The following is a 19,536-nucleotide window of genomic DNA, read 5'->3' as shown; positions in this document are numbered from 1 at the left end:
TCATTTATTGGGACTGATATACAAGTTGCTGTTGAAATATGATTCGGAAACAGACTGCATGATTAAACGGATACAAAATTTAAACAGGACAATCGATATTCAACAATGGGAACATCAATGGAAAGTGAATATTAAATTTACAGCAAATAGAACTTTAAGAGAAAACTGGTACAAAATGTATTTCACTGGCACATTACTCCCACGACCATTAGAAAGATGGACAGTAATTACCCGCGAGATTGCTGGGAATGTAAGCATCATGCGGGCACGTTCTGTCATCAGGAGAGGTGGACTTGTGGCAAAGCACAACAATTCGGGGGGGGGATCACTCTAAGATGCAACAAACTTTAAATGCAAACTTTCCTGACTCACCTGAGCTTTTCTTGTTAAATGTGAGTAAACCTTGTATACTTACTAGACGCACAGAGCTGCCCCCCCCCCGCCCCCATCTAGGAGTACTGCGGCCAGGAGCCTCTGTGCTGATGAAGGGCTGCCCAGGCGACGGGAACGCGCCTCCAGGACGGCCAAGGCCGCTTCTGCGACTTCTGGCCCCGCCCCGCGGCTCCTCCCTCCAGCGGGGACGGGGGGAGGGGCGCCATGCCAGACTGCCAGGTCACGTGGGCCTCCGCCCCCCCCCGCCGCGAGCGCTGGCCCCGCCCCCTCCCCTTTGTCATAATGCGCTGGGTCACGTGAGGCCGAAGGCGGCGCACTGTGACGCATGCGCAGTGCGGCTGGCTGGCTGTGTCGCGCAGCCTCGCTGTCTTCGTGTGGGGGGCTGAGGCGAAGCCGCCGCGCTCCGCCTCGACGCCGCCCGGGAGCGCAGGCAGGCAGGCAGGCAGGCAGGCAGGCAGGCAGGGCCGAAGGAGGGGAGAGAGCGAGCCGGAGCCGCGCCGCCATCCAGAGGAGGAAGAGCAGGCCAGAGCCGGGCCTGAGGGGAGCCGGAAGAGGAGCCGCCGCCGCCATCATGTCGGAGGCCGGGCGCGAGGCCTGACGGGAAGAGGAGCCGCCGCCGCCGCCGCCTCTGTTGTGCCGTTGTCGCTGCCGGCGGGCCATGGCGGGTCGCGGAGGGCCTTCCTCCTCGGCCTTCTTCCTCTGAGGAGGAGGAGCCGGAGCCGCCGCCGCCCCTCCCTCCCCCCCCGGGCCCCTCCCGCCGCCTCTGCGGCGCCCCCCCTGCCGGCTGCTGCTGCTGCTGCCCGCCGGGCCCGCCCGCCATGTCCTGCGTGCACTACAAGTTCTCCTCCAAGCTCAACTATGACACGGTCACCTTCGACGGGCTCCACATCTCGCTCTGCGACCTCAAGCGCCAGATCATGGGCCGCGAGAAGCTCAAGGCCGCCGACTGCGACCTCCAGATCACCAACGCCCAGACCAAGGAAGGCAAGTGGCGCCCGGGGCGGGGGGGCCGCCGCAGGGCCGGAGCCGCCACTCCCGCTCCCCGCGCATCCCCGGGGCCGCCGGAGGCCCTCGCCGCGGGGCATGGCGGGAGTCGGAGCCAGCCGCGTCCGGGGCCCCGCTCGGGGATGTGGGGGGAGCTGCGCCCCCTGGCTCAGCATTGCCCGCCCTGACGGGAAGCAGGCCGGGGAGCGTCTTTCCCGGGCCGATGCGCGGCGGCTCTGACGCGGGCCGAGGCCTCCTCCCAGGTCAGAGCTGGAGCCCGCCTAGCTCAGGGGCAGAGTGGCCGGCCAGCCACAGCTGAGAGCTGCCTCCGCCTGGCCACGCCGGCCCTGGTGCATGCCAGAGCCCTGTCGGCGGAAGAGAGGGCCCGCGGATGGCGGTGGCCGGGAGGAGCCACCGGTTCGCTCAAAGCACTTCCCTGTTTCCGTCGGTTTTACCACAGCCGTGCAAAGCAGGCCCATAGCAGAGTTCCCTCTCACAGGGATTCCCAGATGTTGTTGACTACAACTCCCAGAATCCCCAGCCAAAGGCCCTTGCAGCTGGGGATGCTGGGAGTTGTAGTCAACAACATCTGGGAATCCCTGTGAGAGGGAACAGTGGAAAATAGTATTTCCTTGGTGGGAAAGTCCGAGGTAGAGAGAGGGGCTTGGCAGATAATAGGGAAACAGTGGTTAAGACAAGACAGGACCCATACACGTTACAGATCTTTGCAGTGGCAAAATTAAAACTAATGCTGCTGTCATCAATGCACTCAATCCTTTCTCATCACCGTTCTGGGTTGCCACCTAAAAAAGGTCTCATTCTGCATCTCTGAGAATGTGGTTGGTGTTTAGAAAAAATATATCTTTTAGGCCTGGTGTGAGAAAAACATAGTGAGTGAATTGGAACACACACAAAATTCTTGTTGGGGAGAAGGGTCGTGTGGCTGAGGATAGTTGCATAAGGTGGCTCAATCCATCAGCAGGGACCTTCACAGCATTCTGGCTCTAAAGTAAGATTTGCTCAACAGGCTCAGCTCAATGGTTAGCCCTGCATTCTTTGGTGTAGCAATACTCCATAACAGATGTGTTGGAGGATGTGCACAGGAAACAGAGTAGTTATAGCATGAGCCATCCCAAGCTGTTCACTCCCAATGCCTGGCCCTTCAAAGCTTTTATATACTGCTGGAGCAATTATGTAATGGCTACTAGGTGTTGGTAGCCCTGTTTCTCTCTCACTGTGTGTAGAACCTCATTGCCTGATGACATGGCACATGGAGTGATGTCACATCATGCATGCCAAATTTATGATTATTACTATTAATGTCATATACATTTAAAAGACAACGTTAAACATGTATTCACATAAAGAGCCATGAATGTAAATTCTACAAAATTTACATTAAAAACTTAAATCTCAGTAACTCACGGGAAGGAAAATGAGGAAAAACTCACTTTCAGATTAATCAAATAAATCCAGTAATATAAAAATCAGTCTCTGCTTCTACACTCAGATTTACCTCTCATAACATACCTGTCTGTATCTAGAGTAGACAAAAATTTTTGTGGAAACTAGATATAAATGGGAACTAGTTAAAAATGTCATGGCTAATGTCTGTTTGTCTTACTGAATTTCTGCATGAGTAGAACTTTCTTGGGTAGATTACTATTTAATTCTGATTTTGCTGCTCTGGATATGACTCCACGATAGAAATGCTTTGTAGGCAGTTTGGTGCTGCTGAGGATAGGTGCATTTTAAAAATCTTGGTGTTCACTACCAGAAATCTGAGCAAGCAAACTGCTCCAGAAGCCTCATAAACACAACAGACTTGTGTATAGAGGAAACCACTTGACTTGTGTGACTAAGGCATGTCCCTTGAGATTATTCTATGTGTGGGTCTTGATTTCACAGTCCTTGCCTTGTAGGAAAAAACCTGGTGGAAGATGTTAAAATGGCATTAGAAGGGTAATGGGTTTCAAAAATGCCAAACCATACTACTGGCAGATGGTTCAATCTTAAGGTAAATACGCACTTAAAATGGCAGGCTCTCAACCTAGAGAATGCAGCTTAAATGTAGGTTAGATTTGCTCAGCTCTGAGATTAGACAATTGGATTAATGATTATTAGGCAGTGGAGTTGCATTACTTTGTCTGCTGAGGCATCCTAGAGCATTCCCATGTTCCTGGGAGAACTTGATATTTTTCAGTCCCTTTCAAGGTCCCCATCCTCAGCTTCTTGTATGGGTACAGCTATGCAAATTTGCCATTAATTTTTGAGAAGTGAATAAACAGTTCTAGGAGGACAGAAAATGAACAAATGCAATTTGGGATAGCATGATGGAAATGGTGTGATGTGTTAATTTGGACCCCCACCCAAGCATTTTCTTGACAGGATTGCATGCTGGGCTATAATTATTTTTCTGTAATGCATTTAAAAGTTCTGTAGTTCAGCCATTCAGGCAGCTATTTGGAGTTGACATTTATAAGCTCTCCAGGAATTGGGACAAGTGATTACATTGTGCGACAAGAAGCGCAGCAAGGTGTATCTTGGATTTCAACTTTCCAACTATGGGTTGCCTGCTTTTTGAAGCGCCCACTTAGGAAAGATCAAGTATTACAGGGGGCGGGGTTTGATTTATTATTTATTTAGCATATTTACATACCGCCCCAGACTCATGTCTCTGCGCAGTTTGCAATAAAACACAAATTAAAACGTTAAACTCTTACATTGGCTGTTTACTGTTCAGCTTCCATGTGTTTAAAGCTCAAACTTGTCTATATGCAAATGCACCCAATGCATTCTTCAAAACCGCACATGAGAAAAAACCTTTTTGTTGTGTGGTTATGGCTAATGGAGGTGAAAGTTGTAGATGGCACATTGGGAACTGGTGAAATTGCAATCAAAAATAATCTTGACTCCCTTTCTGCCCTATCTGCTTTCCTTGACACTCTTTATGGACCAAAGTTTGGTCCATTTCTGGCTACAAAACCAGAGTTCGTCAGAATATGCATAACCTTCATGCATATGAAGTGCAAAATGTGGGACTGCTCTGTCCATAAAATATCTTTGCTCTAAATATGACTTGTAGAACATTTTCCATTCTAATAACTTTGCTCCTGTCACTGTGTGCTGAAAACCGTGTTCTGCAATGAATGTTATGCACTGTTAGGACTAGCCGACATCGGGCACTACAGCCTCCATAATCCCCAGCCACTGTTCCCTCTAACAGGGATTCCCAGATGTTTACTACAACTGCCAGCATCCACACCTGCAGTGGCCTTTCACTGGGGATTCTGGGAGTTGTAGTCAACAAAATCTGGGAGTCCCTATTAGAGGGAACACTGTCCCCAGCCAAGTAAATAAAATACCAAGTTCCCAGTTCTCAGGTAAACAATAAAGGTTAAAATTAAATCTCATCACAAAATGCTACACCTCCTCTTACAGTTTCCTAGAAATGGATTGCTGATTCTCTCTGTCTCACTCACTCACTCTGAGTTACCCACCACATCATCTCTTGCTTTTGGAAGTGCCTGGGCTTTCAGTTTCTGTGTCTACAGCTGTTTTTCATGAGCAAAGACAGGATGAATGCATGCCCTCAACTCCTGCCTGTGGCTTCCAGCGGCATCTGGTGGGCCACTGTGCGAAACACGATACTGGACTAGATGGGCCTTGGGCCTGATCCAGGAGGGCTGCTGTTATGCTCTTATGAAGATTGGGAGTGGGCAGTGTTGTGCTGTGGCTGGGCCAAGGCCTAGGAGTTCAGGCAGAAACACAATTTAGGAAAAGAGAAATAGAGTAGCAGTGCAGGGGGTGTGGGGGTATATATTTTGTAAAGGTATTATTCAGTGCACAGCTTCCTGTATTGCCTTGCACCTTGCTACCAAAAAACTGCCATCATAGCTTCTGGGCATAGGAGACAGGGTACATAAAAATCTGTTTGTTTTTAAATGATTTTTTAAAAATTTAAAATCAGATATTAAAATTTTCTTAAAACAATGTTAAAAATTAACCTAGGTTAAATATTTAATCATGAGTTATAATCATAACTTCTGATTATATTTTATGAACATACTTGTTAAAAAGTATATGGAAATGAGAGAGAACAGACCTGATCCGTCCTATTCAGCAGGTGGTGTCCGTGCATGTGCACACACAGTCAAGCTCCTACCTTTCTCTAAAAGTACAAAGGCAAAGAAGGTCAATGAATTGAGGATTTGTGGGGAATGGAGTAGATCTGAGCAAGGAGAAGAGGTTGGGATAGAAATGTAAGGGACAAGGAAGAAGCATAGAAAATGAGATAAAAAGTGAGCAGATAGTATTCACGCAGACCTGGGGAAACTTATTATTGGGAAACACCTATCATGGCAACAGGCCATAAGTCTCTCCCACCTTCCTTTGGGGAATATGTTAATGAAGTCCCTGTACCTGTGGGCAGTGTTCCCTCTAACAGGGATTCCCAGATATTTTGACTGCAATTCCCATAATCCCCAGCCAAAGGCCATTGCAGCTGGGGATGCTCGGAGTTGTAGTGAATAACACCTGAGAATCCCGGTTAGAGGGAACGCTGCCTGTGGGGAAACAGGCATGCATGCAACGGTGCAACAAAGAAATGCGAGGCCTGCTTGCTCAAATGGAACAGTATAACAAGAGGTGTCCTGCTTGGAAGATATTGAAGGGGAGCATGCTTGAACATTCAAGGGCAAATCTGCTTTGGTACTAAGATGACCAAATCATCATGCCATTTTTAAAATTGAAACTAATCTGGAAAAAAATTCAGAGTAATTGCTTTATAATGTATAGCATGTATCTGCCATCTAAAAATGAAACCTACCCTTGTCTCTGAGTAGTGATGAATATGTATTAAATTTATATCTTACATGTTTCTTTTAGATTGTGAGCCCTTTGGGGACAGGCATCCATCTTATTTATTTATTTATTTATTATTTCTCTGTGTAAACTGCCCTGAGCCATTTTTGGAAGGGTGGTATAGAAATTGAATAAATAATAATAAATAATAAAATAATATCGGACCACAATAATTCATTTTACTAGAAAATGATGATTAAATAGCATATTCCTGACCAGTGGTTTAAATCACGTTTTAATCACTGGAGTCTTCCTGAGAAATCATTTAAATCATGATTTGAATCAATTTGATTCAAATAAAATCTGCCCTATAGAAGACACTCTATCTGAGAAGATTTGGGAAGAAATGCCTTCCCTGGGTAAGAAGGAAAATGTATCAGGTGTGAGCAGTGCAACAGAGAGATGCTGGGCACAGGGCATGAGTAAAGCTATCCATTGCATTGAAAACCAAATTTTCTATACTATTTTCCTAAATTAGTAGTAAACAAAACATTTAACAATTATGTGAGGTTTACCCTCCTAGACGTTGTAAGTTCTCTGAGTAGTAATATGTTTTATTGATCAGATTTTCACTGCTTAAAACATATATAGGAACATAGGAAGCTGCCATATACTGAGTCAGACCATTGGTCTATCTAGTTCCGTATTGTCTTCACAGACTGGCAGTGGCTTCTCCAAGGTTGCAGGCAGGAGTCTCTCTCAGCCCTATCTGGAGATGCTGCCAGGGAGGGAACCTGGAACCTTCTCTTCCCAGAGCGCCTCCATCCCCTACTAAGGGGAATATCTTCCAGTGCTATTCTAGTCTCCCATTCATATTCAACCAGGGTGGACCCTGCTTAGCTAAGGGAACAAGTCCATGCTTGCTACCATAAGAGCAGCTCTCCACTGAAGTATCAGTGGGTAAGCTTGATTCAAATCAAAGGTCTAAATTGATTTTTTTTTCTTGATTTCAAATCAATCTACCCTGGTGGTTGGGGATGATGGGTGTAATAGTGCAACAGGTTGCCTGCCACTGCCTTAAACCCAACATCAACAGAATATCTTATGGCAGGAAGTGGTCAAAGAACTGGGGTGGGTGTCAGGGTTCACTGACTCTAATCTTTTTCATCTGTGTGCAGAATGAGTTTTTTCTGGTTAGTATTAAGGTAGTGTTTGTGCACATGCATCCATAGTGGGACCCTCCTGATTAAACCTGAGTGGGATATTAAATTAAGTGAGCAGACATCAAAAAAATGTGTGTGTGCATGCCTTAGAGGGAACAGTGGTGGGTGTGATTTGGCCTGGGACCATGGCATGAGGGCTTAACACCCCTCTGCCATTTTTATGCTGAAAATCTTCCCCATCCCAAAGCAACTTTTTCCCCAAGGATCCGCTTCAGGTAGGTGGTGATCTGCACAAAAATGATGGGGAAGGGAAGTGTTCGCTACTATCAGGCTGGATCGAGCCCCCACCCCAGGGAGCTGTTTGGAAGCTTAAAAGGACCACTTCATGTTTTAAGCCCATCGGTGAACTTAAGGTAATGTGTAATTTGGCCTTTACTTGGGAGATCAGTTTTCTGATTCCCAAATCCCTAAGATGTTAAATAATTGTCTGCTCTCATTCTGTGCTTCATGTTTTATGCAGGTTATGTGTAATATGGTGTGTTAGTAATTTTGATGTTCATTAGCAAATATTATAGAAATGTGTGAACATTATGGAAGTAGCCTGAGATATGACTTATCCTCCTAATTGTATGTAAACAGCCTCACACAGCTGTATAAATGAAGAAAATGCAAAATTTAGTGGCTTTTATTAAGCATTGAAGAAAATTCGGTGTCAGCTCCCTTTCTAATGTGGATTCTTACCAGGTTTCTTCTCTCCCCCTCCAGAGTACACAGATGATAATGCCCTGATTCCGAAGAACTCTTCAGTTATTGTCCGAAGAATTCCTATTGGTGGAGTAAAATGTACAAGCAAAACCTATGTCATGTAAGTGTCTCGTTTTTCCGTTATCTCCCTCTAACTTAGTAAAGTATATATTTTACAAGTTCTCCTTGTAATTTTAACATTAGAATGTGTACTGAAATAGTAGCTTTATTTTCAAGGCACTTAAACTCCAGTCAGGGGTCAAAGAATGTTGGTTCTCTTCACCGGTTAGACAGAAATATTTCTTCGATATAGGGAGGCCGTCCCCTTAACACTGGGTTGTCAGTCACTGCATGCTCCAAGGCAGGGCCAGTCAAAATTGAGCAGGCTGGTTCCCGTAGACCACGGAGCTGTCAATCCTGCCCCAGTTCTGGTCCTGTCTTGCTCCAGACTGGCAGCACTTGGAAAGAATTTCTCTTCTATTTGTTTTTCCTTTCTTCCTCTTGCAGGTTTTCTTTTACTTCTTTTTGTTTCTCTGTGTGCCAGGAGGCAAGGGAGTCGGCTGAGCCTTTAAAAGGGGTGTGTGGATTTTGAGTTCATTGTTATCTCTCGCTGCTCCACTTATGGAGATGTCTCAAGTTGGCGTTATGCTGGTGGGCTCCCTCTCCAAGGGACCAGCGTTCAACTCTAAGGGCAAGGATCTTCTCCTGAAGCCCTTCGCTCCCTTGACAGTTTCACGCTCTTTTTTGCCCAAGTGTGAGGGACCTGCTTCCCCTGCTGAAACGGCCACTCCTGCAGCCAATACCGAGCCATTTAGGAAGGCGATTAAAAAGATGCAGCACTTGAAGGAGAGTGTTCCTTCAAAGAAAAAGAGCAAAGGCAAACTCATTGGGCATAATTTTCTACTTGTCATGGACAAGTAGACTAGTGGATTTCCTGAGCCCTGACTATAGTGCAACGATGTGATTGTGTAAACTCCTTTTTACCCATATCATGATCGTGGCTGATGTAAGCTACAGACTTTCCATTCTGGTCCTGATTAGGGATGTGCACGACTCGCAATTCGAACAGCAGTTTGCAGCACAGTCGGGGCACCTTTAAAAAGGAGGAGAGCAGTTCCATATCTGCTTCTCCACCACAGTTTCCTGTTTCAGTGGTGCGCGCGCACACACACACACACACACACCAGCTGCCTGTGCATGGGGGTGGGGGAGCACCACCGGTGCGCGATGGTAGCTTGGGTGTGTGCCGTTGAGGTAGGAAGCTGCAGTGAGAGGCAGAGGAGCAGGTCTGGAACTGCTCTCCTCCCTTTAAAAAGGTTCCCGGGCTGTGCTGTGAATCGCTGTTCAAATTGCGATTCATGCACATCCCTAGTCCTGATCAAGCTGCACTCGAGCAGGAATGGACTAGAAGCCTCCGGGTCCTGGCCATTAGTGCATCTAGTGGGTGTGGTGCATCTGGATAAATCTGTTGGGACAATACAGGCATCAAGAAGACTACTCTGTTTCTGGAATGCATCTTGCAGATGACACTGCCTGGTTCTTCCTTCAAGTCCTCTTGCAAATGAATAATAGAATTAATCCAGATTTCCTGTTTCTGTCATTTATGTGCTGTTTTCTAGCTGGTTTGCTTTAAGTAATCCACTTTCTTTCCCCCCCTCTCCATTGGCTTGATAATACTTGTGTTCCTATGATCCTGGAATTTGGCAAGCAGCTCCAACTTGGACTAAAATTCGGAGTGTGTCTGTGTAAGAACTGATCCCCAAAGTCAGCTGATCACTAGGTTCAACCTTGAACATATGTAGAAAACATCATAACTCCTCTCTGTTTCAGTTGGCTTTTTGAGATCAGGCGTAATCTGTAAAGTGGTCGCTTTTTAACACACTTGTTTGTTCTTCTAATAGATATTTTGTATGCCCCAATCATACATTCTTACCTCTGTTAGCCTTCTTGGAACTAGGCAATGTAGAAATGTACATAAACCAGAACTGTCTAACCACAGTGACCTGAAGTGGAGAAAGTCAATTTCTACTAAGTGCAGAGATAGGATGGAGAGATAAGTTCATGGGCTTGGTTATAGACTATGAAAATCTGGTTTTGTCTGTGAATTATGAGGCTGGGTTACTACTCTTGACTGGGTGTTGAACATAGGATGGATTCCTGGTGGGCTGTCGAAATTAAGCCATTGACATTAGTCAAGAGCAGAGGAGCTTGGGCAGGGCAGGAGTTTGGTGGGTTGTGCCCCTTAGGGTTATTCTTTAAGCTCTTTCCCTCTTCCAGGGGGACTCTGGTCCAGGCCCTTTCCTTATTGGTTACAGTGGGAGTTCAGAGCAAGTCAGCCGCCAGCACTGGTAGTGTAATTTGTTGGGGGTGGGAGTGCCCTAAGTCTTGAGTGCTTGGTCACTTACTAGATCACACACTTGCAAGTGGTTGTTGTCCACAAGTGCCATGGTAGCACTAGAGGCGATTTTGCTCTGGGTACAATGATTGCTTTGCTGCTCTAAAGCCAAGTGAGTGTGGAGGTGGTCTGCATTCACTTCTGCCATCTTTACAGTGAAGGCATTGTACCCGTGTGGGATAAGACTGAACAGTCTCCTCAAACTCCACCCTGCAGAAGCATTATTCCATCCTAGTTGGCAAAGATCCCAAGGAGTGGGTTTCTCTTGTAGTTCGTGTTCTGGTCCATGCGCGCATGTGTGTATACACATATACATGGCCCAGAGCACAACTCCCTGATCAGTGTGTTTCCATAACAGTGGACCTGCTTGCCAGTGTGTGCTGTGCCACCCCCATCTGTGGCTCAGCCTTTATGAGCCTGTGGCCTCTTTTCTGTACTGCTACAGACAGCAGAGATTCAATGAATAGAGCAAGAATTTGCTTTGTATGGTGTGTTGCAACCCAAGACACCAGCCATTGCATCTCACCAGCTTACTCTGCGTTCAGTCCTAAAGCGGAGAGTTTAAACTCCTTGCTTTTGGAGTTGACTTGCTTGCTTGTGCATTCAAAGGAGCATGTCCTTCTCAGTGCATTATGGGACAAGTTTCATGTGGGATGGCTAAAAATAAGAATGAAGGGGAGGAAGGGAGCAAAGATCAATATTGTGTAGCAGTCTTTGTGCTGGTGCCGTGTGCTCCTTTTTTTTAATTTATTGCAAGTGCACTTCAGAATGGAAGAAGGTTGGGCAACATTGGCTTAATATTTTAATATAAATCAGGACTGCAACACTTTGGCCCTCCTGCAAATGTTGGACTATAGATCCTCTCATATGGCCTCTGGGCCTGGATGGGAGTTGTAGTCCAGCTGAAGGAGGGCTGAACCCAGACTATTGTTGGGTTCAGTGTTCCCTCTAACAGGGAATCCCAGATGTTATTGACTACAACTCCCAGAATCCCCAGCTGCAGTGACATTTGCTTGGGGATTATGGGAGTAGTAATCAACAACATCTGGGAATCCCTGTTAGAGGGACCGCTGGTTGGGCTCCCCCGCAATAAGCAGAGACTATGATTTAGCATCGGCCCCTAAAGTGATTTATCATAAAATGTCAGAAAATTCAAGATTTTAAAAAATGCAAATATGGAAGGCATCTAGTGCAATTAAATGTTTTGAACTTGTCCTGGGGTTCACATTCATGTTTTGATTGTACATCATCTTGGGCATTCTTTTATTGGAGACCATAAATAATAACTTCCATGCTCAGTGAAGGAGATCTTGGTCAACTGCAGTTCTTTATTTTGGTGTACATATCAGGTGCTGGGGATAATTAAAGCAATTTTAAAGTTGCTTTTAAGAAACTGCTGTTTGTCAGTCTTGTCTTTACACTCTTGCCTGGAGGGCATTGATGCCCCAGAATTTGGCAGGGCAAGCAGCGGTGGCAGGGCTGGTTTCCTTAACTTTCTTTCTTTTCCTGCTGCGCCTATGCAGGTAGTGGCGACTTCCACCATGCCTGAAGCACTGATAATCCTGTTGGCAGCCAGCTCCAGCTGGATGTCTTCTCTCTGTCTCTAGAATGCACCAGAATGAGTCCTGTGCCTCATTGAAGCATAACTTCCTAGCATAATGGGGGGGGGGGGGGTGCCAGCTGCAGGCAACATTATTAGTGCTTCAGGAGCAATTGAAGCTCATGCTGTCTGCGAAAACGCAGCTTCTAAAGACAAACCAGGCAAGCCACCAACAAGGGAAAGCATCCTGAAGCAAGCGAGTTAACTTTTTCTTTCAGAGGGGCAGACTCTTGGGGCTTACAGGGCTGGTTTATCTATTGCAGTTGATCTCCGAATTCAGATTGATGGCATTGTAAGTACTTGTACACCCCTAACCCGGACCTCCAATCAGGATCTTTCACTTTGCAAGATGCTGCCCTCTACCACCACCCCCATTATTGGCAAGTTTGTCATACTCAGCACCGAGATATGAGATTCTCCCATGTGCAATAGACCAGCAATTTTATATAGGATACAAAATTCTAAATGTTCACAACTTGTTTAAAATAAACATGAGTAAATAAGACCTTTTTTCTTTATCGCAGAACTCATAAGTTATACAGAACCATAGAAACTTCTCTCAGGTGATGTTTTGAACTACTACCACCACTTTCGGTCAATGTAACCTAGACTGTAGGATTCTTACCTGGCTAAGCTGGTCAGCTTGTTCACGGTGTTGGGAATTTGGCCATTGTGTGTAAACATGTGCATGTTCAGCCTCCTTAAACTGATTGCTGCAAGTTGCAGAAGTTTAACATGATGCCTCTGCAGGAATGAGCACCCTGGTTCCCTTAGTTCTTCAGGTGCAACTATTTCTGGGGAATTCATATACTATATTTATATTTATGCGTTGTTGGTGGTGGCTTTTTCTGTATTGTGCTATATGTAGTTGCTGGGGTTTTTTCTGACAACCTCTGTTTTCCCTTTTTAGAAGTCGAGCTGATCCAGTGAGTGGAACTTCAAAAGCAGTATGTAAAAACACAATCTCACACTTTTTTCTTCTACACATTCTGTTTTAAAATTAAACAGTAATGTTTCAATAACTGATCTTTCTAAATATTAATTTACATTAATTTCCTACAGAAAACCATTTATATTGTAAATACAATGTATTCTGATTCCATATAGTAAAATGAGCAATGCAGACTGTTTTAATGTGAACATTGACACTTGTGCCAAGTGACATACTGTATTGCATATTGAATGCTAGATTATTTCCTGTATGACTTGGTGTTGTACAGATAATGTATGATCATTTGCAGATCATGTAAGTTAAGGTTTGCACTAATAGACATGATTACCTTGTTCTACATCTGTGTGTCTCTAGTTAGTAGCTGTATGTTTGTATAGGTTGTTGTGTGCTTTTTGTTGAAATAAAAATGTTTGGAGTGTATCCTTTTTTTTGCCACTATCACATTGTATCACTTAGCTTTAGTACTTAATGGTTTTTTAAAACATTATCAAAAACCACATTATTAAAATTTGAATCTTCTAACACATTGAAACTTTAAGGGCTAAATGAATCCTCCTTGTACACTGGAATACGTAAATGTATTTGCGTGGTTTCCATGAGCAGAACACCTCCTAGATCATAAACTGCTTTTCATGAGCAGAAAAACTTCTCCTAGAATGAACAGCTATATCCAAAAGTCTTGCACTTGCTTCCATTTTTTTCTGCGAGCAAACACAAAATTTAAATTAGTCATATAGTCCAACTACATGACACACGTTTTGATAAAACAAGCTGCTTGTTGCACCAGCCTTTTGAGAAACGAACCCGGTTGAGGATAACTCCCTTTTTTTTCTCCTTCTCCCCTTAATCTCTTAATTGTGTTTGCCACTGGATAGCCTCTTTTGTTGGGACCTGTCTATGCACTTCCCTGTTTATGTATAGTCACACGGGCAGCATTTTTTCCCTTCCATTTCAGTTCACCAGTTTTAGCCAGTAATACATTTGCTCTATATTTTAATATTCTGCTTAGAATGATTTTATTTAACTTAGAATTTTGCAAAGTAATCTGAATTAGTGACCAGTATTACAACTTAGCATCTTATGCTTCCTTTTAAAGTGTGTTGGTTTATGTTTTGCTAGAGTGGAAATATGGGGTCTCATAGGGTAACATGTTTTGGTGACCAGAGAAGTTATCAGTGAAGTTGTGATCAATAAGTAAAAATGTTAACTTTTCAGTATGGCTTTTAAAAAAACTACTGTCTGGATTCGGATGGAACAGAAACAGTCAAAGTGAAGTGTGGTTAGCAGCCTCATGTTGGAACTCTGTTGTCAGCCTCAAGCAAATTCTGGTTTGACTGTTCAGCTGACCAGACTAACCATAGTTTAGCTACAGAGACTGTGGTTTTATGTTACATCTGAATCTGGCCATCGGCTGCATTTGGCCATTAGTCATGCATGTTCCAAACTGCCTCTGATTTATAGTGACCCGATAACCATAGTAGTTACTCTTTGTGAATATTTTCCTATTTTTTTATTTGCTAGCTTGTGTATATAAACACAGATTACATGTTCATAAATAAAGTTTTAACATTAATTTAGAATTGTGTGTTCCCTGGCATGTCTATTATACATCTGAGTCGCTGTTGTAGATGCACCAACTGGTTTTTAAAAGTACATATTAAAGCAGGCTTGCAAATGAGTCCACAAAAGGGACTAGCCTGCAGATATTTACTGGTTTGCTTGTCCACACACATCTAAAATAATGATTTGTGCTCTGGGGTGGGGGGGCTATTGTAAAGCTTCCATGTTGATCATCTGGAGGCACATATTAGATCATTTGGGATGTGACTATTTCAAGTCTGCTTTAAAGCTAGGATGGGCCAATTTGTTAGAAGTTGTTCACTGAGCAAAGTAAAATCTTCCCTGTATTTTGCTAATTCACCCCAGTGTGTTGTCAGGTTAGAACTAGAAAACAACTGTATCTGAGCTTGGTCTTCCCAGCTCTGTATTCTGTAGAAGCCTCACACTGCAACAGAGAGTTTTGTCTGGGTTGTGAGTAGTGTTCCCTCTAAGGTGTGTACATGTACACAAGGTCTTTTTTTCTTCAGTGTCTGCTCAGTTTTAGATCCTACTCGGGCTGAATCAGGAATGCCACATTCTCAATGCACATGTGCACACCTGGCCTTGATACTGCTGCCCAGAACAAAACTCATTCCATGCATAGATTGGAAAAAAATTAAAGGGAACCTTGGTGGTGAGCAGGAGAGACTTCAGTGCTCTCGTGCAATCTGTAATTCAAGGTCCAAAGCCTGAGGTTAGGGTTTGGCATCTGAATTAAGTTTCTGTAGTTTAAAGACATTAGTGCTGCTGTGATTGGAGATACCATCACCTCCGTCTTGTGTGTCCAGCAAGCAATTTATTTTGGTGTGGGTCTCCTGGACCTAATACAGATATTTGTGGGGCTTGTCTAGGCTGCCACAGATCCACTGGTTGGGGCATATGTCCCTGGCCACCTGAGAAAGTTGGCTGTTCTCAAACAGGCAACCAAGAACACAGGAAGTCTCTTGCATTGCACTGAACTTTGGAGCAGATGACAGCTTCCCTCTGCTCCAGAACTCAGCTTCCCCCTCTCCTCTCTTGTATAAAAGAGAGGTGGGAAGGGTGACTCATGCTGCCAGCACAGCATGATACACACCATTGCTCCTCATCTCACCCAAGCACTCTAGGGCAGGGGAGGAGAGAGGTTGGTGCCGGGTGCAAAGTGTGGCTGCTGTTGAGCCACGCCCAGCTTTGTGGCTCCCTGAGCTGGGCTTATCTTGCCCCCACTCCCAGTCTGGTGTCCTTTCCTCTTCTCTTGTTCAAGCACACAGAGAGTCTTCTGTGTGGAATACGTTACTAAACTTCAACAGATCCTTGTTGCAAGATGTGAGATGGAAGAGAGATAATAGTTCAGGGACAGAAACAGAGTCTGAATGGGTTTCCCAAGTGCTGCGGTGTTAAATTATTTGGTTGTAGGTGTGCCCTTGGCCAATCCTGGATTCCTGTTGCATCTTTTCTTTCCTTCCCTGCCACTCCTTCCCTTTTTCTGCTATCCCCTTTCTTGGGCTAGCAGAAACTAGTTTCCACTACGAAGTCTCTGTGGACGGTGTGTGTTTAGCGTTGGATGCTACTTTTGTGCAGGTGCTATTGCAGATGCAAGAACATGTCCCTCTGCTTTATCGATGGAAATCTGAATCCTTGACATAAGGCTTGTGCCCACGATCAAGATCTCTTGAGCAGATTCTAGGCACAATTAATGCTGGTGTCTAGGGGCATGTACAGGCTGGGTACCTGAAATGACTTGGGCACCAAAATAGTTCTCACACTTTGTGGAGCTCCAAGGTTCGCTGTAGGGCGCAGATATGGCTGTGGCATGCACATTGGTGACTTGTCGCTTTACAAAGGCAGAGGTGATTCTAGCATCTGTAATGAGAAAGTCTGAGATGGGGGTCCAGCAGGAATCTCAGCAGGAAGTAGATGCTTCTTAAAGCCAAGCAGAGGCTAGAGATTAGCTGGCAGGGAACCATCAGAGCCTTCAAGTGTGGTTGTCTAGTGAGCAGGATACAATGTCCCATCTCATCCTGTTGGGGGAAATTAGGTCTTTGGTTGTACTCTCTGTTCAGTGAGGTTTTTAAAAATGAAAGTGGGGAAAGGAGCTGTGAAGGCCTCCCCCCCCCCCTCTGTTTACCTTCCTGCCTCTTGCCACATAAAAAGGAGCAACCTCTGGCATTGCAGGGTTACAGTCTCCTTTGGAAAGATAGCCCTGTTAAGAAGCTGCCTGCCCCTTCATCTCTGCAGCACCCCTGGGCTTTCAGAGGCCAGGTTGTTGCAGTCACAAAAGAACCATAAGAGTGCTTCCATCTTCTCATGTGGTGTTGGCTCTCATTGTGAGATTCTGTGTAGGCACCACCACATACTTGTGGCCTGAAGAACCTAGTTGCTTCCTGCCACCAGCATCTCAGCATATGGCTCACGTGGTGTCAGTCTTCTTGCCCCATCAGTGCAGACACTGTGACTATGAGGAGCCATGCCTTCTTTCATTGGTGGGTTTGCTTCAGAGCCAAGGGATGGGAGTTCTATCCTTCTGTGTCACCAGGAGGGCTAGTAGTCCTTGCGGTTAGGGTCTGTCTGCCTGTGCTGTGCAAGGCTCGATGTGGAGGCAGAAGATGTCCCAATGGACGTAAGAAGCATTAACCCTGGACTGCATAGATGAATGCTCCTGGCATCCCCAAAGAAATCCTAGGAAGTCTAGCTTTCTGAAAGTCCTGTACCTCTCCGAATCAGCAACCCTAGATTTGTCACAGAAATGCAATTTGATGTCTTACCATGACAGGACCTCACTCCTGAACTCGGTGACATCGGTTATTACCTCGCTCAGGGCTGGAAAATATCCCAGGCCCTTGGGCTCCTAAGCACATTGTGCTGGCCCTTAGCAAGACACAGTGTCTTTTCAGTTCTGGTTTAGATATGACTTGAGTTTAGGTGGCTATGAGAAAAGTCTTAAATATCTGTGTGTCTTGATTTCATTGGTTGGTTCCCTTTACAAATGCAGATCTGAAAAAATGCCCAAGTGCTGCTCTGAAGTCTGGTATCAACTTTTTCTAGTATTCTGTTCTTGCTGTCAGTGTTTAATCAATATCCCATTGCTTTAATGGTTTTTCATTTGAGTGTAGCGTTAACTGTTTTCCAAAGCGTAGAATCTGCCAAATTTTTAAAACATCTGTTGTAAACTGAAGAAAAATATTTGGCTGTGAAAAAGCCGTTTTCCTTTGTGTTGTGTAAATATTTTGTGAAATCTGTTTCTACAGCAGCACGCTAGACATAAAGAATGGAGATATTTGAATAAGCTATTTCCTTTAACATGGGGGCAGGTTGGGAATGTAGACTTGGTAGTGCTTAACCACTGGACATCTGTCCTGAAAAGTTGATTCCACTGAGTTAATTTGGTCCTTGAGATCTCCTCCTATAGGCCTGAGTATTATGTCTGTCTGACTGCACAAACTGTACAAGCAATGCTGCGCTCTGGCCAAAGGTTGCTGTCTCTTGCAGGGCGCCTCTCTGCGGGGCACGAGTCCAGGCTAGAGTCTTAAACCACAGTAGAGGCTAAATATTTTGCTGCATTTTGATTGTGGAACTTGAATGTGTGTTTAATTTTTTATGAACAGATTGATGACTCTTCTGCATCTATTTCTCTGGCCCAGCTTACAAAGGTATATATACATATATTCTTGCCAAATATAGCCAAATGAATTGTTGCTTGCTTGGTATTTTAAATGTTTTTATGCTGTGATCTATATCTGATTAACTTCTGTCGTTGGTGCAAAACATTTTAGTGAAAATTACTGAGCCTAAGCATTGGAAATGTGTGTATATTTATTGCTAACTATCCTGTAAAGAGTAGTTCCCAGTATGGGAAGATAGAAGGGGAGTACCTTATCAGCCTCAACATAATGTTGCAGTTTTATTCATCTTCAAGACACAACGAAGAAGCACTACTGGAGCTCTTTTATCGTTTCTTTCATACGTTCCATTAATTTTGCATTGGAAAAATAACCCACTTTTAAAGAAGAATTTTAATATTTTGGCTATTTATGGACTCCTAGAATTTCTATGTGCAACAGCCAAAATAGAAGTATTTCCCTATCACATGGACGCTTTACATGATTATTTTTGGATTCTGCACTCAAAGTCAGTGATAGAGCAATAATTTGCCTAAAACAGTTTTGCTAAGTTGTATACTTGTAGTACATGTAGTGGGCAAGAGGTATGCAACTAATTTGTTTGAACGCAGACTGTGTAAATGTATCTAACTGTTTATAGGAATATACCAATGTGTATGTGTGGCATATTGGCAAATGTGACCTTCTGAAACTGTTGTATCTGCCATGTTTTGCTATGAAATTGCTTGCCTTTTCTGCTCAAGAATATGTAACTTGGTCTGGGAAAGCACTAGTGATAACACTCGGCATCTGAGCACATAGCTACACTTTACAGTTCAAATAATTAGAAACCATTGTTTAATCCTTCATTTGTGTTTCTAAATAAAGGTTGGAGTAAAAATATTCCCCAAGAAAAACCCAGTTTCTCCATACAAGTTTGGAATTTGATGTCCATTTGCAAATATGAAATGTTAGTCAAACAAGATACATAGAGGTTTGGTTTCCATTAGTGCTGTCCTTAAATTTGTCCACGGTTTTGTAATCTCATGTCAAGCTTATTTTTCTGAGATGTGGGGGGGGGGGGGGGAATGTACATTTTTTAAGTTTCAGGAAGAACTGAAGTATTTCTGGCAAATGCAGAATATTTCATAATATAAAGCAGCTCAAAACTGTTACTTACTTTAACCTCTTCAGTGCAGACTGTCTTTGCATGGAGGAAATGTGCTTAACAGTTTTCTGTTCTTATTGTGTATTAAATGCCATATTTGAATTTTGGTCTATTCCTACTAATGTTTTGTGCTCTTGGATGTGTTCTGTAAAACTGT

General features: G+C 44.3%; 1 protein-coding gene across 3 annotated transcripts in view; it reads left to right on the top strand.

Moving 5' to 3' along the window:
- Positions 1-1,211: 1,211 nt before the first annotated feature.
- Positions 1,212-19,536, top strand: part of RBBP6 (RB binding protein 6, ubiquitin ligase) — a 33,431-nt gene continuing 15,106 nt past the window's right edge. For 2 of the 3 annotated variants that reach the window (XM_053276017.1, XM_053276015.1), the window contains exons 1-5: positions 1,212-1,377; positions 8,109-8,208; positions 12,607-12,645; positions 12,993-13,029; positions 18,218-18,262. In XM_053276017.1, coding sequence (XP_053131992.1) covers positions 1,212-1,377; positions 8,109-8,208; positions 12,607-12,645; positions 12,993-13,029; positions 18,218-18,262 — 387 coding nt within the window. The remainder of the gene's footprint in view (positions 1,378-8,108; positions 8,209-12,606; positions 12,646-12,992; positions 13,030-18,217; positions 18,263-19,536) is intronic. The other variant, XM_053276016.1, reaches the window with a different exon arrangement.

Source organism: Hemicordylus capensis, chromosome 13 (genome assembly GCF_027244095.1).
Source record: "Hemicordylus capensis ecotype Gifberg chromosome 13, rHemCap1.1.pri, whole genome shotgun sequence".
Lineage (NCBI taxonomy): Eukaryota > Metazoa > Chordata > Lepidosauria > Squamata > Cordylidae > Hemicordylus > Hemicordylus capensis.
Note: the sequence above shows the minus strand (reverse complement) of the source record. Positions and strands in the feature narration are given on the sequence as shown.